This window comes from Balaenoptera musculus, chromosome 6, assembly GCF_009873245.2.
Source record: "Balaenoptera musculus isolate JJ_BM4_2016_0621 chromosome 6, mBalMus1.pri.v3, whole genome shotgun sequence".
Taxonomy (NCBI): Eukaryota; Metazoa; Chordata; class Mammalia; order Artiodactyla; family Balaenopteridae; genus Balaenoptera; species Balaenoptera musculus.
Genome location: NC_045790.1, coordinates 28,108,155 through 28,131,873, shown reverse-complemented (window position 1 = coordinate 28,131,873; position 23,719 = coordinate 28,108,155). Strand labels below are relative to the sequence as shown.

Sequence of the window (23,719 nt, the reverse complement as noted above, 5' to 3'; positions counted from 1 at the left end):
CAGAATAAAAGGGAGAAAAAATAGAAAGAAAGAAAAAAAGAGGATAAAATAAAATAAAATAAAGCTATTATAATAAAAAATAAGAAAAAAATTATTAAGAAGAAAATTTTTTATTTTTTAAAATAAAAAATAAGAAAAAAATTATTAAGAAAAAATTTAAGAAAAAAATTTTTTTAATTTTTTAAAATAAAAAAAATTATTAAGAAAAAATTTTTTAATTTTTTAAAAATAAAAAATAAAGAAACAATTATTAAGAAAAATTTATTAAGAAAAATAATTTTTTATGTTAAAAAAAAAAAATAAAACGGATGGACCGAACCCTAGGACAAATGGTGAAAGCAAAGCTATACAGACAAAAATCTCACCCAGAAGCATACACATATACACTCACAAAAAGAGGAAAAGGGGAAAAATTAATATATCCTGCTCCCAAAGTCCACCTCCTGAATTTGGGGTGATTCGTTGTCTATTCAGGTATTCAACAGATGCAGGTACATCAAGTTGTTTGTGGAGCTTTAATCCGCTGCTTCTGAGGCTGCTGGGAGAAATTTACCTTTCTCGTCTCTGTTTGCACAGCTCCCGGGGTTCAGCTTTGGATTTGGACCCGCCTCTCCGTGTAGGTCGCCTGAGGGCGTCTGTTCTTTGCTCACACAGGACAGGGTTAAAGGAGCAGCTGCTTCAGGGGCTCTGGCTCACTCAGGCCGAGGGGAGGGAAGGGTACGGATGCGGGGCGAGCCTGTGGCAGCAGAGGCCAACATGACGTTGCAGCAGCCTGAGGCGCGCTGTGCGTTCTCCTGGGGAAGTTGTCCCTGGATCACAGGACCCTGGCAGTGGCGGGCTGCACAGGCTCCCGGGAGGGGCGGTGTGGAGAGTGACCTGTGCTTGCACACAGGCTTTTTGGAGGCGGCAGCAGCAGCCCCAGCGTCTCACGCCCGTCTCTGGGGTCCGCGCTGATAGCCGCGGCTCGCGCCAGTCTCTGGAGTTCGTTTAGGCGGCGCTCTGAATCCCCTCTCCTCATGCACCAGGAAACAAAGAAGGAAGAAAAAGTCTCTTGCCTGTTCGGCAGCTGCAGACTCTTCCCCAGACTCCCTCCCAACTAGCTGTGGTGCGCTAACCCCTTCAGGCTGTGTTGACGCTGCCAACCCCAGTCCTCTCCCTGCGATCCCACCGAAGCCTGAGCCTCAGCTCCCAGCCCCGCCCGCCCCGGCGGGTGAGCAGACAAGCCTCTCGGGCTGGTGAGTGCTGCTCGGCACCAATCCTCTGTGCAGGAATCTCTCCGCTTTGCCCTCCGCACCCCTGTGGCTGCGCTCTCCTCCGTGGCTCTGAAGCTTCCCCCCTACGCCACACGCAGTCTCCGCCCACGAAGGGGCTTCCTAGTGTGTGGAAACCTTTCCTCCTTCACAGCTCCCTCCCACTGGTGCAGGTCCCGTCTCTATTCTTTTGTCTCTGTTATTTCTTTTTTCTTTTGCCCTACCCAAGTACGTGGGGAGTTTCTTGCCTTTTGGGAGGTCTGTCGTCTTCTGCCAGCGTTCATTGGGTGTCCTGTAGGAGCAGTTCCACGTGTAGATGTATTTCTAATGTATCTGTGGGAAGGAAGGTGATCTCCGCGTCTTACTCTTCCGCCATCTTGCCCAGACCCCGATGATAGTTCTTTTATTAAAACTTTCCTGATCTTCCCATTGGCCGAATCAAGGCTCAGCTAGGAAAGATGCATTCCAAACTCACTCACATGTTTGTTGCTGGATTAATTCCATCCCCACCACACACATACACAGCTGTTCCTTGACATGTGGGCCTCTTAATAAAACAGCTCAGAAAATGGCAGCTTGCTTCATCAGATCAAGCAAATGAGAAGAGTCAGAGCAATGGAGAAAGAGAGAAGTCACACTCTTTTGTAACCTAATCTTAGAAGGACCCACCCATTAGTTTTGCTGTATTCTGTACATGAGAAGCTAGCTCACATTGTAGGTGCAGCCCACATTCAAAGGGAGGAGATTATACAAGGAAGTGAATATAAAGAGGCAGGCATTGTGATCCATTTCAGAAGCTACCCACCACATATACATACTATATGATGCCATTTAGAGGCAAACCTAATCTTCAGTAAAATAAATCTAAACACTGGTTTCTTGGTAGAGGTGCAGTGATTGATTGGTTAGGGTCATAAGGAACTTTTCCATGGTGATGCGGATGTTCTGTATTTTGATAAGTATGTGTGTTCGTGGGAGTACAACTTTATCAAAACTCATGTACAGTACACTTAAGGTCTGTGTAATTTATTGAATGTAAATTGTAGCTCAGTTTAAGCAAATTTTATCCTACAGTTTTGTTTGTTTGTTTGTTTGTTTTAAATCATTGAAAGGCTCCACATTCTTTTTTTTTTTTTTTAAACCCCACATTTGTTTATTTATTTTTGGCTGTGTTGGGTCTTCGTTTCTGTGCAAGGGCTTTCTCTAGTTGTGGTAAGCGGGGGCCACTGTTCATCGCGGTGCACGGGCCTCTCACTATCGCAGCCTCTCTTGTTGCAGAGCACCGGCTCCAGACGCGCAGGCTCAGTAGTTGTGGCCCACGGGCCCAGCCGCTCCGCGGCATGTGGGATCTTCCCAGCCCAGGGCTCGAACCCGTGTCCCCCACATTAGCAGGCAGACCCTCAACCACTGCGCCACCAGGGAAGCCCCTACAGTTTTTTTTTTAAAGGGTGGATAACTTAGTCTTCCATATTATCAGAAATGGAAGTATGTAGTAGTTCACTTGTGTGCTTGCTTTTAAACCAAAGTTCCCACCTTTACTTTTTTTTTTTTTTTTTCTGTTCTGGGCCAGATCTTAGTTTCCCAACCAGGGATGGAACCCGTGCCCCTTGCAGTGGAAGCACGGAGTCCTAACCACTGGACCACCAGGGAATTACCCCACCTTTATTTTTCAACATCAAAAAATGTATTCAACTCCACTTAATAGATTGAGAAATTACCTGTCAATATCTGACTATGAATTCAGAAAAGATTTCGAATAAATTCGTATTTCACTACTCACAAGAGTACCTCAATGTATTTGAAAATTAAATTCTTCAATGTGGAGACCTGTTATTTTCTCCAGTCTGTTAGCTGTTGTTTTCTTCCCACTGAAGAAATGTAACTGAATGTGTTATGTTATTATAGCAATAAACATTTACTCCAATGTAAAGCTTTTAAATACTTTTTTTGTCTTTTAAAATTTTTTATTACACTTTTTATATTTTAAAAACAAGTGTATAAGCTGGAAAGCCATCATAAGTATACTTACGTCAGCAAATTTTTTTAATGTTTGATTTTTTTTATTGAGGTATAATTGACATATAACATTATATTAGTTTCAGGTATACAACATAATGATTCAGTGTTTGTACACATTGCAAAATAATCCATCACCATACATAAGTTACAAAATTTTCAAAAATTTTTTTCTTATGTGAGATCTAGCCTCTTAGCAACTTCCAAATATGCAGTGCAGTATTACTAACTATAATCACCATGCTGTGCATTACATCTCCATAACTTATTTATTTTATAACTGGATGTTTTTATACCTTTTGACCCCATTTCACCCACCCCCATCCCACCGCCTTGGCAACCACCAATATGTTGGCTGTAAATACATTATTTTTATAGTTCAATAAATAGTAACAAAAAATTTTCCTTGCCATACATGTCTAGCAACTCTACATGGTATGGAGATAAAATAGTTTGAGAACTAGGCCTCTAGAGCTGAAATCAAAAACTCAAATGCCTACAGTCAAGGCAGAGAAGTAACATAAATTAATGAAGTAGGCCAGGCACCTTAATCTGTATTCTTTCAACACAGGCACAGAGTAGGTATAATTTCTATTTCCACAAACAAATACAAACGTTGTCTCTCTTGATTCAGCTATCATTTTCCTCCTATCCTCTCAACTCTGTTTTAAGGAAACAACACTACAAGCACACTGATGGAAGGCCAACATGGCCACACCACTGGCAACACAGAGAATGGTGGAGAACATGACAAAATTAAAACTGCCCCCTCGAACTCAGTGCCAGCAGACTGTTGTCCTGTGGAAATTCTGGCCCAGCTGGCAAGTTGTGATTTCTTTCAAGTGATGCTAGAAATCCAGTTTCTAATGTGAAATTTCTCAATTTTTATAAAAAAATTTTATTTAAATGACAGAGCTGGAATATAAAGCAACAAACTCAAAAAACATTTTAACACTGCATAGACCTAAATAAAACATATCTCTAATCTCTAATTGCCCTTAGGACAATTTCCAGAGACCTTAAACGGTTTTTATAGTTTTTTCTACCTTCCCTTGTCTCACCGGAGAGTGGGCCCACAGAGCATCTCATGCTGCCGTCCCACCTTTCCATAAACTTAACATCACGTTTCAGGTAAGCAGAATTTGAAGAACAAGGTTGAGTACTGTGACACAATTGACGAGGCACATCTCTGTTCTGATCTTTGAATGAAGAGGATGTGGCAGTGAAGCCTAGCTATCCTGTCCCATTGTCTCTCCCTTCCCTTCCTTTTCCCTCGCTTTTCCTCCCCTTCCCCTCCCCTCTCCTCTCCTTCCTTTCCCTCTCCCTCTTTCTCCCTCTAGCTGCAGACAGTTGACCACACCGGGTGGAGGATGATGCCTTCCCACCAGGTAGCAGACGTAAAAATTTCCCCGGGCTTATCTATACCCATCTAGAAGCAAGCCTCCGCTGGTACTAAGGCCAAAAATGGAACAACTTCTTGAGGAAACATATTAATCTGGAATTTTTTCTTTCTCTCTAAGGCAGGGGTCCTTACTATTTTCAGTGCCATAAACTACAACAGCAGTCTAGGGATGGCTACAGCCTCCTTCTCCAAATAATGTTTTTAAATACATGAAATAAAATACATAAAATTATAAAGAAAACCAGTTACCATAAAAAGTTACTGCAATATTTTCTAAATATGATGTACTAAAAATATTCTTCTTTATGAACATATTAAATAACAAGAACTAGTGGGGGCACTAATAACTACCAGAATACTGAGCAGCACATAAATGATTTTCTACAAAAACTATAAAGTGATATGAAAGTATTTCAATTTCTATTGATAACAAAGTCACAAGCACAGCCAATATTACTGTGGTCTTGCCTACATTCAAATGAAAAGAAATGCCAAATTTTGGTTAGGGAAAATCAAGATGTATTCTTTCCCCATCCAATTTCACCAGTCCACTAAATTCTGTGAACCCCAGGTTATGAACCCTTGGTACTAAAAATATGGTCTGGGCCAAAAGTCTGGGGTAGTGCTTCTCAAATCACCTGGGTTAAAATGCAGATTCCTATTCAGTGTGTGCATCCTGCTATTCTGCATTTGTAACAAGCCCCAGGTAATGCGATGTTCTGGTCCAGGTCACATTGCAGAGAAAAGGTTCTGAGGCTTATCATGGGGGACCTCAACCTGGAGTGGAGGTGAGAGTTAGAGGCACACAGATGGTATTCCCTGACTGTGAGAGTCCCCAGGAATGGCTTGGGGTTTCTGGTTTCATCCTAAAGAGGCATGCTTTGTTTTACCATGTGCTTCAGTATCTAATGACAGAAAGAGAACTTGGACATTCTGAGCGCTGGGTGCCCTCAGTTTCCCAAAGCTACCACGGAGTAGCAGCTACTGGTCAGCTAAATCGCTGACCCTTGGCAAGTCCCAGCACTCAAAATGTATGCACAGGTACACATATCCATTCAAAGAAAACAGAAATTACTCACAAGTCATAAAAATGACTCACCAAGACTGAAAAGTTGACACGATGATGCAAAAGGAAAAACGTCACTAAAGTCTCTGAAAGTATTGACATATGTACTTTTGCCATTTTCCTGAGAGCACAGAAAATATATATAAATTAAAATAATATGTAATATATAAATATACAATAATAATAATATATAAAATATATAACTCTTCTCTAAACTAGGTTTCATTCTTTAGGCAAACTCAGCTGTCACAAAACTCCAGTGCCCCTGTACTTGTACTTATATATCTAATATATAGAAAAATATTAAAACAGCAAGAAAAAGTCCAAGTTAACAAATGTCACTGTTTTTAGCAGTAAAATAGCCAGACGTAAGCAAAATATCAAGAATATTAAACTAATTTTCCTTGTTCCATCCAGAATGGTTTTTATTTTTTTTATTTTTTTTTAAAAGAAATCCAGAGACCTGGGGCACGGGGCTACATTTCTTCTTTAGCCTCCTTGGAACTCATGGATCCCTTTCGCACCACCTCTCTGCATCCAGCATTCTCAGCTAACCTTAATTCAAAAGCCAGATTGGCACTACCATAAACCTCCCACCACGGGAATCTGGTTCTGTAGAGGAAGAGCAGAAATCGCAAGTTTCAACCCAGCTGCAAGGACTGCTGGACTGTTCTTAGGGTGCCCTCTGCTGGCCACACATGGAAGCAGAAGTCTTTCCACACTGGTAAAAAGAAAGGGTCATTTAAGGCCAAGTATTTGAGGTGACTGCAAAAGAAAAACATTTAAATAAGAATCCCATTCCAAGGCATTCTGGCTATTAAAACAAAAGACTGACCATATTAAGACTTTAGAAAAACACAAAAGCATCTTCCCTTAAGAATTCTAAAAATGAAAATTAGAAAAAAAAATTTTGGAAGAAAGCAAATCTTGTTTTTGTTTGTTTAATATTTATTTATTTATTTATTTGGCTGCGCCGGGTCTTAGCTGCGGCATGCGGGATCTTTGCTGAGGCATGAGGGATCTTTAGTTGGGCATGAGGGTTCTAGTTCCCTGACCAGGGAATGAACCCAGGCCCCCTGCATTTGGAGCGCGGAGTCTTAACCACTGGACCACCAGGGAAGTCCCTGTTTTTGTTTGTTTTGTCACTGAAAAAAATGAGGAGTTGATGTTTACATTTTTCAAGTCTTACCACTTTTAGTCCCTGGGTTTCAGAAATGATGTTGATGATGCAAGAGAAGGTGGTTACACAGTTTGGGAGCCCCAAGGTAATACTCTAGAAGCCTTTTAAAAGTAAACTGAAACAGGGGGCAGAGTCAAGATGGCAGAGTAGGAGGACATGGAGTTTGTATCTCCTCACAGGCAGCCTTCCGAGGGAGCACCTACTGGGCACTTGTGGGAGACTTCAGACACCTAAAGGGACGGGAGGAATCCCCACGCAACCAGGTAGGATGTGGAAGGGAAGGAGGTGGGGGAAGAAGGGTGGAGGCAGGACTGGACCAGCGCTCCTGACAGGGGGGCTGTGGGAGAAGAGATATTCCCACACTCAGAGGGGCCCACTCACAGTGAGGGGATCAGCGGGGATGGAGAGGGACTTTTGAGGGATCACGGGATCAGAGGGGAAAGCGGCCAGGATCTCCCCTGCACACTTGGGCCCCAGCGAGCCTGCTGGGCTCAAGGCCTGGGCGTCCCCAAGGCCCACTCCAGCCACACGTGTCCTGGGCCTGAGTCCCCCACAAAGCCCCCTCTGGCAGAGCAGGTCCCAGGCCTGAGCTCCACCCCCACCAAGGCCTCCTCTGGCTCTACAGGTCCAGGAGGGCCAAGCACTTCCCCCCTTCCAAGGCTCCTCCTGCTGTGCTGGTCCCTGTGGGCATGCCTGTGGAGGCCTGCACCCTAGCTGGCCTGCGCAAGCACGTGTGCTCCAGGCCAGCTTCAGGAGCAGATGCTGGTGAAAGGAATGCGCACAGAGGTGGGGTTGACGTGCCGGGTCCAGAGGCCTAACTAGAGGTCTTTAAGGGGCTACTGGGGTGGTGGGAGCTGGCTGTGGCTCACTGTGGGGGCAAGGACACTGAGAGCAGAGGCACCAGGGGGTGTGTTTTTTATCTTATCTTTTAATTTTTTATTTTATTTTATTTTTTGCTGTTGTGGTTCTGTTTTGCCTTCTTGGTATTTCATTTTCATTTCTATTTTTTCTAATATATTTTTTATCTTTCTAACTTTATTTTTTATTCTTTGTTATCGTTCTGCTCTTTTTCGTTTGTTGTTTTATTTTTTGTTTTTTGCTGTGCCACGCAGCTTGCAGGGTCTTGGCTCCCAGGCTGGGGGTTGGACCTGAGCTCCTGTGGTGGGAGTACTGAGTCCAAGCCACTGGACTAACAGCGAATTTAAGGCCCCAGGGAATATTAATCAGTGTGAGGTCTCCCGGAGGTCCTCATATCAGCACCAAGACCCAGCTCAACCCAACTGCCTGCAAACTCCAGTGCTGGACATCTCAGGTCAAACAACCAGCAAGACAGGAACACAGTCCCACTCATCAAAAAAAAGTGAAATGACAAAAAAAAAATGTTCTAGATGAAGAGCAAGGTAAAAACCTACAAGACCAAATAAATGAAGAGGAAATAGGCAATCTACCTGAAAAAGAATTCAGAGCAATGATAATAAAGATGATCCAGAATCTCGGAAATAGAATGGAGGCACAGATCGAGAAGATACAAGAAATGTTTAACAAGGACCTAGAAGAACTAAAGAACAAACAATCAGTGATGAAAAACACAATAACTGAAATGAAAAATACAACATAAGGAATCAATAGCAGAATAACTGAGGCAGAAGAATGAATAACTGAGCTGGAAGACAGAATGGTGAAAATAACTGCCAAGGAGCAGAATAAAGAAAAAAGAATGAAAAGAAATGAGGACAGTCTAAGAGACCTCTGGGACAACATTGAATGCACCAACATTCGAATTATAGGGGTCCCAGAAAAAGAAGAGAAAGAGAAAGGGTCTGAGAAAATATTTGAAGAGATTATAGTCGAAAACTTCCCTAACATGGGAAAGGAAATAACCACCCGAGTCCAGGAAGCACAAAGAGTCCCATACAGGTCAAACCCAAAGAGAAACACACTGAGACACATATTAACCAAACAAACAAAAATTAAACTCTAAACTCAAAGAAAAAATATTAAAAGCAGCAAGGGAAAAGCAAAAAATAACATACAAGGGAATCCCCATAAGATAATCAGCTGACTTTTCAGCAGAAACTCTGCAGGCAAGAAGGGAGTGGCAGGATATATTTAGAGTGTTGAAAGGGAAAAACCTATAACCAAGATTACTCTACCCAGCAAGGATCTCATTCAGATTCGATGCAGAAATCAAAAGCTATACAGACAAGCAAAAGTTAAGAGAATTCAGCACCACCAAACCAGCTTTACAACAAATGCTAAAAGAACTTCTCTAGGTGGAAACACAAGAGAAGGAAAAGATCTACAAGAACAAACAAAAAACAATTAAGAAAATGGTAATGGGAAAACACACATTGATAATTACCGTAAATGTGAACAGATTAAATGCTCCAACCAAAAGGCAAAGACTGGCTGAATGGATACAAAAACAAGACCCACATATATGCTGTCTACAAGAGACCGACTTCAGACCTAGGGACACATACAGACTGAAAGTGAGGGGATGGAAAAAGATATTCCATGCAAATGGAAATCAAAAGAAAGCTGAAGTAGCAATACTCAAATCAGATAAAATAGACTTTAAAATAAAGACTGCTACAAGACACAAGGAAGGACAATACATAATGATCAAGGGATCATTCCAAGAAGAAGATATAAGAATTATAAATATATATGCACCCAACATAGGAGCACCTCAATACATAAGGCAAATGCTAACAGCCATAAAAGAGGAAATCAACAGTAACACAATAATAGTAGGGGACTTTAACACCCTACTTTCACCAATGGACAGATTATTCAGACATGAAATTAATAAGGAAACACAAGCTTTAAATGACACAATAGACCAGATAGACTTAATTGATACTTATAGGACATCCAAAAGCAGGAGAATACACTTTCTTCTAAAGCACACATGGAACATTCTCTAGGATAGATCACATCTTGGGTCACAACTCAAGCCTTGGTAAATTTAAGAAAATTGAAATCATATCAAGCATCTTTTCCAACCACAACACTATGAGATTAGAAATCAATGACAGGTGTGGACTTCCCTGGTGGTGCAGTGGTTAAGAATCTACCTGCCAGTGCAGGAGACACGGGTTCTATCCCTGGTCTGGGAAGATCCCACATACCGCGGAGCAACTAATCCCATGGGCCACAACTACTGAGCCTGTGTTCTAGAGTTTGCGAGCCACGACTACTGAGCCTGCATGCAACAACTACTGAAGCCTGTGTGCCCTAGAGCCCATGCTCCACAACAAGAGAAGCTATCACAAGGAGAAGCCCACGCACCACATCGAAGAGTAGCCCCCACTTGCTGCAACTAGAGAAGGCCCGCATGCAGCAACGAAGATGCAACACACCAAAAATAAAAAATAAATAACTAAAAAAAAAAAAAAGGAAAACAACTGCAAAAAATACAAACACATGGAGGCTAAACAATACACTACTAAATAACCAAAAGATCACTGAAGAAATCAAAAAGGAAATCAAAAATTACCTAGAAATAAATGACAATGAAAACACGATGACCCAAAACCTATGGCATGCAGCAAAAGCAGTTTTAAGAGGGAAGTTTATAGCAATACAAGCCTACCTCAAGAAACAAGAAAAATCTCAAATAAACAATCTAACCTTACACCTAAAGGAACTAGAGAAAGAAGAACAAACAAAACCCAGAGTTAGTAGAAGGAAAGAAATCATAAAGATCAGAGCAGAAATAAATGTAATAGAAACAAAGAAAACAATAGCAAAGATCAATAAAACTAAAAGCTGGTTCTTTGAGAAGATAAACAAAATTGATAAACCATTAGCCAGGCTCATCAAGAAAAAGAGGGAGAGGACTCAAATCAATAAAATCAGAAATGAAAAAGGAGAAGTTACAACAGACACCGCAGAAATACAAAGCATCCTAAGAGACTACTACAAGCAACTCTATGCCAATAAAATGGACAACCTGGAAGAAATGGACAAATTCTTAGAAAGGTATAACCTTCCAAGACTGAACCAGGAAGAAATAGAAAATATGAACAGACCAATCACAAGTAATGAAATTGAAACTGTGATTAAAAATCTTCCAACAAACAAAAGTCCAGGACCAGATGGCTTCACAGGTGAATTCTATCAAACATTTAGAGAAGAGCTAACACCCATCCTTCTCAAACTCTTCCAAAAAATTGCAGAGGAAGGAACACTCCCAACCTCATTCTACATGGTCACCATCACCCTGACACCAAAACCAGACAAAGATATCACAAAAAAAGAAAATTACAGACCAATATCACTGATGAACATATACACAAAAATCCTCAACACAATACTAGCAAACAGAATCCAGCAACACATTAAAAAGATCATACACCATGATCAAGTGGGATGCATCCCTGGGATGCAAGGATTCTTCAATACACGTGAATCAATCAGTGTGATACACCATATTAACAAATTGAAGAGTAAAAACCATGTGATCCTCTCAATAGATGCAGAAAAAGCTTTTGACAAAATTCAACACCATTTATGATAAAAACTCTCCAGAAAGTAGGCATAGAGGGAACCTACCTCAACATAATAAAGGCCATATATGACAAACCCACAGCAAACATCATTCTCAATTGTGAAAACCTGAAAGCATTTCCACTAAGGTCAGGAGCAAGACAAGGATGTCCACTCTCGCCAATATTATTCAACATAGTTTTGGAAGTCCTAGCCATGGCAATCAGAGAAGAAAAATAAATAAAAGGAATCCAAATTGGAAAAGAAGCAAAACTGTCACTGTTCGCAGATGACATGATACTATACATAGAAAATCCTGAAGATGCTACCAGAAAACTACTAGAGCTAATCAATGAATTTGGTAAAGTTGCAGGATACAAAATTAATGCACAGAAATCTCTTGCATTCCTATACACTGACAACAAAAGATCAGAAAGAGAAATTAAGGACAATTCCATTTACCATTTACCATTGCAACAAAAAGAATAAAATACCTAGGAATAAAGCTACCTAAGGAAGCAAAAGACCTGTACTGAGAAAACTACAAAATACTGATGAAAGAAATCAAAGATGACACAAACAGATGGAGAGATATACTGTGTTCTTGGATTAGAAGTATCAATATTGTGAAAATGAGTACCCTACCCAAAGCAATCTACAGATCCAATGTAATCCCTATCAAATTACCAATAGCATTTTTCACAGAATTAGAACAAAAAATTTTACGATTTGTATGGAAACACAAAAGACCCCAAATAGTCAAAGCTACCTTGAGAAAGAAAAACAGAGCTGGAGGAATATCAGGCTCTCTGACTTCAGACTATACTACAAAGCTACAGTGATCAAAATCCCTACAGTGGTAGTGACTTCCCTGGTGGTGCAGCGGTTGAGAATCTGCCTGCCAATGCAGGGGACACGGGTTTGATCCCTGGTCCGGGAAGATCCCACATGCCACGGAGCAACTAAGCCCGTGCGGCACAACTACTGAGCCCGAGTGGTCACAACTACTGAAGCCCGTGTGCCTAGAGCCCATGCTCCACAACAAGAGAAGCCACCGCAATGAGAAGCCCGCGCACCACAACGAAGAGTAACCCCCACTTGCTGCAACTAGAGAAAGCCCACATGCAGCAACGAAGACCCAATTCAGCCAAAAATAAATAAATAAATAAATTTACAAAAAAAAGAAAAGAAAAGAAAGACAGTATGGTACTGGCACAAGAAGTATAGATCAATGGAACAGGATAGAAAGCCCAGAGTTAAACCCACATACCTATGGTCACCTAATCTATGACAAAGGAGGCAAGAAAATACAATGGAGAAAAAACAGCCTCTTCAATAAGTGGTGCTGGGAAAACTGGATAGCTACATGTAAAAGAATGAAATTAGAACACTCCCTAACACCATACACAAAAATAAACTCAAAATGGATTAAAGACCTAAATGTAAGACCAGACACTATATAAAACTCTTAGAGGAAAACATAGGAAGAACACTCGATGACATAAATCACAGCAAGATCTTTTTTGACCCAACTCCTAGAGTAATGAAAATAAAAACAAAAATAAACAAAGGGGACCTAATGAAACTGAAAAGCTTTTGCACAGCAAAGGAAACCATAAACAAGAGGAAAAGACAATACTCAGAATGGGAGAAAATATTTGCAAACGAAGCAAATGACAAGGGATTAATCTCCAGAATATACAAACAGCTCATGCAGCTCAATATCAAAAAAACAAACAACCCAATCAAAAAATGGGTGGAAGACCTAAATAGACATTTCACCAAAGAAGACATACAGTTGGCCAAGAGGCACATGAAAAGGTGCTCAACATCACTAATTATTAGAGAAATGCAAATCAAAACTACAATGAGATATCTCCTCACACCAGTCAGAGTGGCCATCATCAAAAAATCTACAAACAATAAATGCTGGAGAGGGTGTGGAGAAAAGGGAACCCTCTTGCACTGTTGGTGGGAAGGTAAATTGATACAGCCACTATGGAGAACAGTATGGAGGTTCCTTAAAAAACTAAAAATAGAACTACCATATGACCCAGCAATCCCCCTACTGGGCATATCCTAAGAAAACCATAATTCAAGAAGACACATGCACCCCAGTGTTCACTGGAGCACTATTTACAACAGCCAGGACTTGGAAGCAACCAAAATATCCATCGACAGATGAATGGATAAAGAAGATATGGTACATATATACAATGGAATATTACTCAGCCATAAAAAGGAATGAAATTGGGTCATTTGTAGAGACGTGTATGGACTAGAGACTGTCATACAGAGTGAAATAAGTCAGAAAGAAAAAAACAAATATTGTATATTAATGCATATATGTGGAATCTAGAAAAATGGTACAGATGAACGTATCAGCAAAGCAGAAATAGAGACACAGACATAGAGAACAAACGTATAGACATCAAGGGGGGAAAGGAGGAGTGGGATGAATTGGGAAATTGGGATTGACATATATACACTACTATGTATAAAGTAGATAACTAATGAGAACCTGCTGTATAGCACAGGGAAATCTACTCAGTGCTCTGTGGTGACCTAATGGGAAGGAAATCCAAAAAGGAGGGGATATATGTATACATATAGCTGATTTACTTTGCTGTACAACAGAAACTAACACAACATTGTAAAGCAATTATACCCCAACTTTAAAATAAACTGAAAAAATAAAGAACTCCTACAACTCAACAACAAAAGAACAAACAACCCAATTCAAAAATGGGCAAAGGATTTGAATAGACATTTCTCCAAAGAATATGTACAAATGGCCAACAAGCACATGAGAAGATGCTCAACATCACTAACCATCAGTGAAATGTAAATCAAAACTACAATGAGATATCACTTCACACCCATTAGCACACCTACTACTACTACTACCAAAAAAAAAAAAAAAAATGGATTTCTCCACATCCTCAACACAACAAGTGGTGAGGATGTGGAGGAATTGGAATCCCCGTGCACTGTTGGTGGGAATATAAAATGGTGCGGCTGTGGTCATGTGTTACCGTGAAAAACAAATGATGGGGTTTGGAGAGCTTCCAGTTGATGAACACATTGATGTGCTGGGAGTGGGGCACACCTGGAGGAGTCGTGGAAGTGCCAAACCATTTCCCACATACCTTGTCCTATGCATTTCTTCCCTTTGGCTGTTCCTGAGTTGTATGCTTCATAATAAACTGGCAATAGAGAGTAAAGCACTTCCCTGAGTTCTGTGAGCCATTCTAGCAAATTATTAAACCTGAGGAAGGGGGTGTGGAGACCCCAGATTGATGGTCAGTTGGTCAGAAGCACCAGTCACAACCTGGGACTTGGGTTTGGCATCTTAAGTAGGGGGCAGTCTTGGGGAACTGAGCCCTTAACCTGTGGGGTCTGTGCTAACTCCAGGTAGTTAGAGTCTGCATTTAATTGTAGGACCCCTAGTTGGTGTCCGAAGAGTTGGAGAATTGCTTAATGTGAGGGAAAGATCCCACACATTTGGCGTCAGAAGTGCTCTGTGTATAGAGGAAACAAGTTTCCTTTTACTATCCGAAAGAACTGAAAGCAGGGTCTCAGAGACATATTTGTACACCCATGTTCATAGCAGGATTATACACAAACAGCCAAGAGGTAGAAGCAATCCAAGTGTCCGCTGACAGACGAATGGATAAACAAAATGTGGTATATCCATATGATGGAATATTATTTAGTCTTAAAAAGGAAAGAAATTTGGACATATGCTGCAACATGGATGAAACTTGACGATATTATCCTAAGCGAAATAAGCCAGCTACTGAAAGATAAATATTGTGTGATTCTACTTTTATGAGGTACCTACAGTAGTCACATTCATAGAGAAAGAAAGTAGGATGGTGGTTGCCAGGAGCTGGGGAAAGGGAGGAATGGGGAGTTATTGTTTAATGGGTATAGAGTTTCAGTTTTGCAACATGAAAAAGTTCCGGAGATTGGCTACACAACAATGTGAATATACTTAACACTACTGAACTGTACACTTAGAAATGGTTAGGGTGGTAAATTTTATGTTGTGTGTATTTTACAATTAAAATTTTTTTAAATTTTAAAGTAAATTGAAACATGTCAACACAATCATTCCTTCGTTTGCTGCCCTGTCCATCTGGCTCAGCTTCTATAAACTTAGAAAGTCAGAGCTGGCAGGGATTTGGAGACATAGTTCCATTTTAAAGATTAAAAAATGGAGGCAACAGTGGCAAGGTGACCTGTGAAGGTCTCGGTAGGTTAGCAGTGAAGACAAGACTAGAAAGAAGAGCTCCTGACTGGCCCCCTCCAGACTGGGGCCCTACCCTGCACCACGACCCTGACGGGGACAGTCCATTTCTTGATGGAGATGATAATAACTCTCATCCAAACCGGTGTTCCTTCCCACACACCACTGGTCTGGGGGGTCAGGTAAGCCCAGGAAAAACATGTACCTTGGTTAAAGTCCATATGATCTGAATTTCAAAGCCCCTGAACAAACCTGGAAGGAGAAGAGGAGAGAAATATGACCAACTTAAATGTTGACAGGGCACACTGAGTATTGTTTTTTCCATTGAGTTATTCTGTAATTTTTCCAACATGAGCCTTAAAAGGAATATTACCCTTCAAGGCAGACTGAATAAATGACCTACTGTTTTTCTGCCTGTCTACAATAATATCACAGTATGAGGTATGCATATAAATTATTTTTTATTTTACTCTGATGATTGGGAAAAGATACCAACATATAAGATCAAATCAAAGCTAACAAATAACTCTACTGGCAGTTAAGTGGCTGATTTTATTAAAATAAAGACATGTCTGTTTAAACCAAAAAAAATGTTCTCACTGGCACTTTGCTTTGGCTGGGACCTTTGAAATTAAGGCCAAGGTGCTGATAAGCACCCTCACGGCATCGGCCTTTTACCTCCTTTGAAGCACTCGCAGTACCTGGAACAGCACACAGATGTGTGGTCCACGCAAGTGCCTTGGAAACAATCCCTTTCACCAGTGGTTTATTTTGAGAAGATTCACTTTCAGCTGGTAAGACTTTGCCCGGATACATTTCTCAGGGCTGATGATGGCTCCTCAAGCAGCACATGATGTAGATTCTCTTTGCATTTTGCAGACATTCCTGTTGTGCCTTAACCAGGGGCGAGTGCCACAACCAAAACAGCTGGGAATATTCCCTCATTCCCCCCAGTCTGCAAGCCAGTCTGCAAGCCAGTCTGCAATTTTGCCCCAGGTTCTAGCCCTTCAAATCTTGAGGGATGTTTTCTTCGTCCACAGGTTGTTTAGGTTTTAACTGGTTGTTTAAAGTTAAAAAGGAGTATCTCAAGCCCCCTGCCATGCTGAAAGGAGAATAAAAAAGAGTGAAAATAAATTCCATAGATGGTACAACCAACAGTTACTGACATCTTTATAAATACAGTCAACTTAATTTTTTTGAAAACTTGGCTGTTTGTTTCTTTTTCTTTATTTTATTGAAGTACAGGTGATTTACAATGCAGTCAGCTTAATTTGAAGGGAATTATTGAGCCCCCTGTTTTACTTCCTCAAATTTGTGTATTAATCGATGAGAATTAACCCTCTTATTTACAAATCTTTGGGGGCAGAAAAAGAGCAGATCAAGTCTAATATAGAAACTTGGAGAAAAAAATAAGCACTTGGTTATTACTTGAATAAACTATACAGTATTATCCTAAAATGGTGTCCCACCTCTGAGACCCCAAAATGCCTTTCAAAAGTATCTTAGTCACTCCTCCCAATATCCTTAGCACATGGCACTTCAATGGAGCACAGATTTAGTGAGGCCCATTCAAAAGGAAGACACACAACTTAAGGGCTTTTCTGAGAGGAGGAAACAGAAAATTAGATCTCAACCCTTTGAATTTTCATTACATGTCCCCATGGTCCACATGAAAGAGTATGTCATAAAAAGAGATGAACTGAATGATTTAAGTAAATTTTATCCTAGAAATTGTAAACTCAAAACACCTCCTGCTCTTTCACTTATAACATATGAATCAGACTTTTAAAAATTCATATTTTACTAAAATGAGTTCATTTAAAAATCCCACTTACCAAATATTTAACCCTACAAAGTTTAATACAGAGAAAATGTAGTCTCCACCTACTAACATTCCAATGTAGGCAATGGATACATTCTGCAGAAAAAGAGAGGATTAGTGATTTTAAAAGTAAAGGCTTTAGGGGGAAAACTCATATATATAGTGAAACCTGAAACTAAATATTTTAGTTACTTTTCAGAAAGACTCGCATATAGTAGGGGTTCATGGGAATATTGAATAAGTGGATAAAAACCATTACATATGGTTTTATAAAGAAAATGAAATAAACTACAGCACCATAATCACAGAAACTGCATTATCCATACCCTCTTCCAGTTAATACATAGGAAAAAGATGTAAGAGTTGGGTTGTAATCAGCTTTCCAGATTTCATCTCTTTACCATCACTGGGTAGTGAATTTTAATCATATTAGTCCTAAACTTGAACAAACTAAGACATCTGATAAATTACAAGCAGTACTCTGTCCAGTGTATTCTCAGAGGCCCTTGGGCAGCCAACAGAGAAGTCTACTGTTGAAGCACTCACTCACGGTAGGAGTTCACATGAACAGAAACACAAAGCAACTGAAGAACAGAATTTAGAACACTTCCGCCCTCCTATTCATTAGTGTGTGTTCAAATGCATGTACACACACGCAGCATACACACCAATCCCAGAGTTAATCACCTTATAATTGAGCATAGATCTAGACTGAAAACAGTTCTTCACAAGAATTCCCTTTCTTAGTCAGCAAGGTTCCCCCAGAAAACCAAACTGTAGATCACAAGGTATCTTAGCGCAGAAATTTGGAATTTTTTTCAGGTATTTCACTTGGTTTTCCCAGACCATCCCTTCCCACCATTCCCAATTTAAGTCATAATTTGTCTCTTCCTTTGAAATTAGCAAGTCTTCCCTCTGTTTTGTGGATTAGGAGACTAGAAGACGTAAGGAGGGATTACCCAGGCACAGCTGAAAATATCACAAGCCTCCATTCTTACTACAGCACGGATAATAACAACAATAAAATCAAACAGTCAATTCCCCAATTTGGTTGTGCATTTCAAGGCTTCAACCACTTACCTTGATGGCTCCAACCACCGCCGTCGTCAGGGCCGAATTGTAATAGCTGCACAAAAGTGTGGAGTACGTCAACAGAAACCTGGGGCAAGGAAGAAGACACTTGAGTGTGCCTTACTGGTCTGGGTAATAAACAGATTAAGAAGAGCCAGTAAGTGACCCACACAGGTATTTTAAACAAATAAAAAAGAAAAACATACCATAAAGATTTAAGAATACCTACATCTTAAAACATCTCAATAATTCGACATTTTCAGGAAAATGGTCCAGTCGTGCATTCACCAAACTTTCTACCTTAGGTGTCCTTTTCATTTTGTCTGTGCATTTCCCATCAGTGTTTCCACAAAAAGGGGATAAGGACAATGAGATTTTTTAAATGATCTGAAATCTTGCATTTAACAGATGTTACAACAGTGGGTTTCAATCCTCTCTGTGCATCAGAATCACCTGGTGCACTTTTAACACCATGATGCCCGGCAGAGGGTCTCCAACTGGTTTGAGGTGGGGACCCAGCCATATGCCATATCAAAGCTCTATGGATGATTCTAATGTGCAGCCAGTTCTGAGAACCACTGGTGTTAGCAAGGAAAACCAGCTGAATGATTGCTAGCTTTGGACAAAGATTTTAATAATGGATTCCACATGCCAATGGTACTCCTGTACCTTATTACTAAAGTTAATTCGACAGGCATTCAACACTGACCAGTATATTGACACTTGCCAACAAAATGACTACAGAATCATGACCAAACACCAGACAAGAAAATATACATATACACAGGAATGTAGAATTCAATCAGAGGTAAAGAAATATATTCATTTCACTCAAGTAGTAATGAAAATTAGCTGTAACCTAAGTGGGGTGTAAAATTTCATCCACTGGAATCAGGTGATTAAATGTTGAAAGAGGTTACAATAAAAACTGGTTGAGAATGAAACTGGAAAGATACTGAGAGAGCATAAGATGTATTGGATTTTAAAGCTAAACACCAGTTAGAAGGCATGAGCTTGGGAATTGTACTCTAAGAAAGGGCTCAGCCCCTAAGCATTAGGGAGACTCCCCCTGGGGCAATTTAGCACCCAGTCGCAGGTCCAGGACCAAACTTCTGATTGTTAATAACAGAATCTAGATCACAAACACAGTAACCGTTTTTGTCCTGAGTATGTTCATTACCAGGGATGATAGAGAAAAAATATTAGAGATAACGTACATCAAGCTTTTACATTAAGTTGAGGAATAAACTCAATTACAAACAAATTCTGTAATCTTCAAAATAATGTATGTCTTTGTTATTAAGGTAATTACAATAATCTGGCAAGTTAGAGAATCCAACATCTTGGCCTTTGTGGTTTGTATTTAAAATGTGCAATTGATATTCAATTTTCAATTTTCACTTGAATGGAATAAGAAAATCTAAGTCTGTACACAGTATTCAAATGTTTAAAAGATGCTGATTTACCACATTGCCAAGTTTGGTTTATTAGATTTCAAAGAGTTGCTAGGCTTGTAAAGCATCCTGGCCCATCAGCTTCTCTAGGGCCTTATTAAGGCTTGGAATTGCTGGAAAAATCAGGTAAATTACATTTGTAAATCACATTTTAAATGTTTAATTTTTTTTAATTCACTAAGTTGTAAATAAGACTGATTTACAGTAAATTATTTAGATTTCAATCAGTTAAACTTGGGTTAACAAACCATTAATCAAATAATTAAAGTAAATATTCTTATGTTAATATAAAAATTACTAGCTTTAAAAATAGAGCAAGAATATTTATAAATTGGCTTAAGAAAATCTAAGTTTTTAAAAAATTTTTACAATTTTAATAAATTCAACATTAATTTAGAGTCCTAGGGAACTATAAATAATCCAACTTATGCATAAAATGAAAAGATTAAAAAACTCAACCTGGTGTTACTTGGCGCCTGCTCTGCTGGGCCTGGGTAGTAAGAGTATATAACCCACAGCATCTGCCCTGGAGGAGCTAAGAGTCTAATAAAATAACAGAGATCACAACTCCCAGGAGGGCCCCAACCCAATTTCCAGGACACAGAAAAGCTTCCTGCAGGCTTCCTAAACTGGAGCGCAGCCTTAAACCCAGGACAGTCATGAATGTCCTTTATGTCCTATTTTTGCTTAAAATTTCCTACTCCAGGGTTTCAATCATGCAATGTTTTCTTCATTCCACATTTTAGTGACACCACCTTGGCCAATATCCATCTAGCATGAGTGTGGGCCACTAGGACACTCACCCACCAGCTGGGCTGAGCGAGGGGAGGAGTCCCTGTCTCCAGCCTCCTCGGGGAGTCTGAATTAGCAGCAGTCCTCCTGAGTGACAGATGGTATCTGATACAGGAACAGCCACTTTCTGCAGACAGAAAGGCTGCACTTCTTAGTATACCTCGTATACTAAGTATATAAAATGACGAGGATCAAAGGAGTGTATTAAAACTTTTTCTAAGAAACATGATTTATTTCTATATGCAAATATGTACCTACACAGTCCTTTGGCTAAGACCAAGGTTCTGAATCAAAAGACCCTCCATTAACTCAGTGCAAAGGAAACCACTTTTAACACCAAAAATGTCAACCTTCCCATGACAGTTTTGATTTTAGCATCTGTGAATTAATAAAATGTAAAGATATTTAAAAGCACTGCTGAATTCTCAGTAGATTTCTGCCATTACGTACTTATAAAATCATACTTATCATCTGTGTACATTTGAAAAATAATGGCACATACAAAAGATACACATTTATTCAGACAACAGATACCAGCTGGTGTTTTGGCTTACAGGGCCCCAAGGGATGGAGATGCCCATGTGAAAACCCCTGAACCAGAACCCTTGCTCAAAGGTTTCTTCCTGTTTCTGAAAAATAACACAAAAAATAACTGATTAACCCAAAGTTGGACGGCACACTCGTGGGAGTCACAAGCAGAACTCAAATGGCCTTGTTTACAACTTGTTGCTGGTTACCATTCCATGTACAAACATACATAGAAATCCAACACAAATGTTCAAATAATAAAATGCTACTTTTACACTCCTTCCACCAACCACAATTGTACCCAAGCACATTATTCTCTTATTTCAGATTTCAAAGAATTTCAAGTAATCTCATCTTGCCCATCTCTGGTAAGAACTCGCTCCTACCCCAGACCTCAGTGGTGTGCCAGGGAAGCCAAAGTCATGGGATAAATATGATCTATTTTCCTGGAGCATCGATTTTACACTACAATTTGGTTTGTTGGGAAATGATGGAAATATCTACACTCTTTGAAGGTTCTGTCACTCCTGTGCCCAAGCAATCAGCAGAATCCTATTTTCTCTTGGACCCTACATCTTGGCAGGATCAGTGAAGGTTCAAAGAATAGAACATTTTTTATGCTGTGAGTAGGGAAAATTGATACATTTGTGTTTCTATTAAGGAATATATTACTGCTTCAGTGAGATCAAAGAGGCTGCTACTAGGGCAGAAACAGATTAGGATAATTGCCTCCAGGGCTTAGGGGCTGGTGCCAGATGCTGGTGTGAATGAACCAGAACCTGTCACTTCTCTGCAAGATTAAAAAGAACAGCAGAGCTAGCTTTTTAAAATCTAGTTTGTCAACTTAAATTTCAGTCTTACTTTACCTCTACCTGCATTAAATTATCGTGGCTCCCACAATCCAGTTTACCTGCCTGATGCAATTTCACTTCATCATATGCTTTATTTACAAACTCTTGATTACAAATAGCATTTCTTAAAGCTGAATCATTCACCATAACTCAGAAGAAAAGTCTGCTCTTTTCACCATTCCATTGGCTTCTTAACATACAGTTTTAAAGTGTTATAATTTTTAAATTATATTTTCAACTCCGGATAGAGGGTTGGTAGTCAGAGAAAGCAAGTTTGAAATGCAAATTTGAAAGCAGTGAAAATAAGAAAGAAGCTGAGAGAGAGTTCTCTGGAGTCAAGGGTTGGAACGCGCACGTGTTAGTCCCGAGGCTCCTTGAGCATGAACCGAAGAGAAGCGACAGCCAGTTCCAGTTGCTCTGAAAAGCAAGGATGTGCTCAGAAGCTTACAATGGTTTCTATTACTGCGAAGAAGCAAGTGACCTGATCATAGTGTCCTCTGAGTGAGAAACTGTAAGAAAGCAGGATTCTGAAAAATGCACCATGCCAAAATGGAAGTTTCCTTCTAGAGCAGTTTCAGAATTAAAACTTGGTGGTTGAAGATGAAGTAGACATAACAGAAGAAAAACTACTCAAGTCATGGGCTATAGGCAGAACCAAATCTGTCTGGGGTGAAAAAGGACAGCCAAACTGAACAGGCTGGACTCAAGAAATAGAAATATTAACAACAACAACAGTAGTTAACACTTACTGAACATTTTCTATATGTCTACACTAAGTGCTCTTTACTCATTCAGTCCACATAACCTTATAAATCAGCTACATTACCTCACTGTTCCCATTTTAAAGATAAGGAAATTGAGGCTCAGAGAGGGTAAATAACTTGTCCAAGGACCCAGAGCTAAAAAGTGGCAAAGCCAGGATTCAAATCTAGGCCATCTGATTCCAGAATACAGACACCTAACTGTTAGAATGATGCCATGATTTTAGTGTCCTCAAAAGACCCACTTAAAAACTGAGACCTACCTAGTTTTTACCCTTAAAGTTGTAGAATCTGAAATATTAATGTTTTCATCATTTACTGATTTATTTTTAATTACTATGCCTTTATGACATTTTTACATGCAAAATGACTACTGATAAAACACTGATTAAGAACTTTTATCAAGAGAGTATTTGTTTTCTAGGAAGCACATTATTCATTGGAAAAAAAGGCATGTAGTTGTAGATAAATAGGGTCAAGATTCTGACAAAGAAGCCCCAGAAGTGCCAGCTCAGGCACTGTCCACCCCACCACTCACTGCAGACAGCTGACGTCAAAGGGTTTACTTCTTGGGACTTCCCTGGTGGCACAGTAGTTAAGAATCCGCCTGCCAATGCAGGGGACATGGGTTCGACCCCTGGTCCAGGAAGATCTCACATGCCGTGGAGCAACTAAGCCCATGCGCCACGACTACTGAGCCTGCGTGCCACAACTACTGAGGTCCTCACGCTCTAGGGCCCGCGTGCTGCAACTACTGAAACCCATGTGCCTAGAGCCCAT

At 40.0% G+C, this 23,719-nt stretch overlaps 1 protein-coding gene across 3 annotated transcripts in view; it reads right to left on the bottom strand.

Annotated features, from left to right (window-relative positions):
- Nucleotides 1-4,579: 4,579 nt before the first annotated feature.
- SLC35D2 (solute carrier family 35 member D2) overlaps nucleotides 4,580-23,719 on the bottom strand; it is a 64,349-nt gene continuing 45,209 nt past the window's right edge. For 2 of the 3 annotated variants that reach the window (XM_036856313.1, XM_036856312.1), the window contains 4 exons: nucleotides 18,563-18,641; nucleotides 17,496-17,578; nucleotides 15,866-16,762; nucleotides 4,580-6,455 (listed from right to left, as the gene is read on the bottom strand). In XM_036856313.1, coding sequence (XP_036712208.1) covers nucleotides 16,660-16,762; nucleotides 17,496-17,578; nucleotides 18,563-18,641 — 265 coding nt within the window. In that variant the 3' untranslated portion in view covers nucleotides 4,580-6,455; nucleotides 15,866-16,659. The remainder of the gene's footprint in view (nucleotides 6,456-15,865; nucleotides 16,763-17,495; nucleotides 17,579-18,562; nucleotides 18,642-23,719) is intronic. The other variant, XM_036856311.1, reaches the window with a different exon arrangement.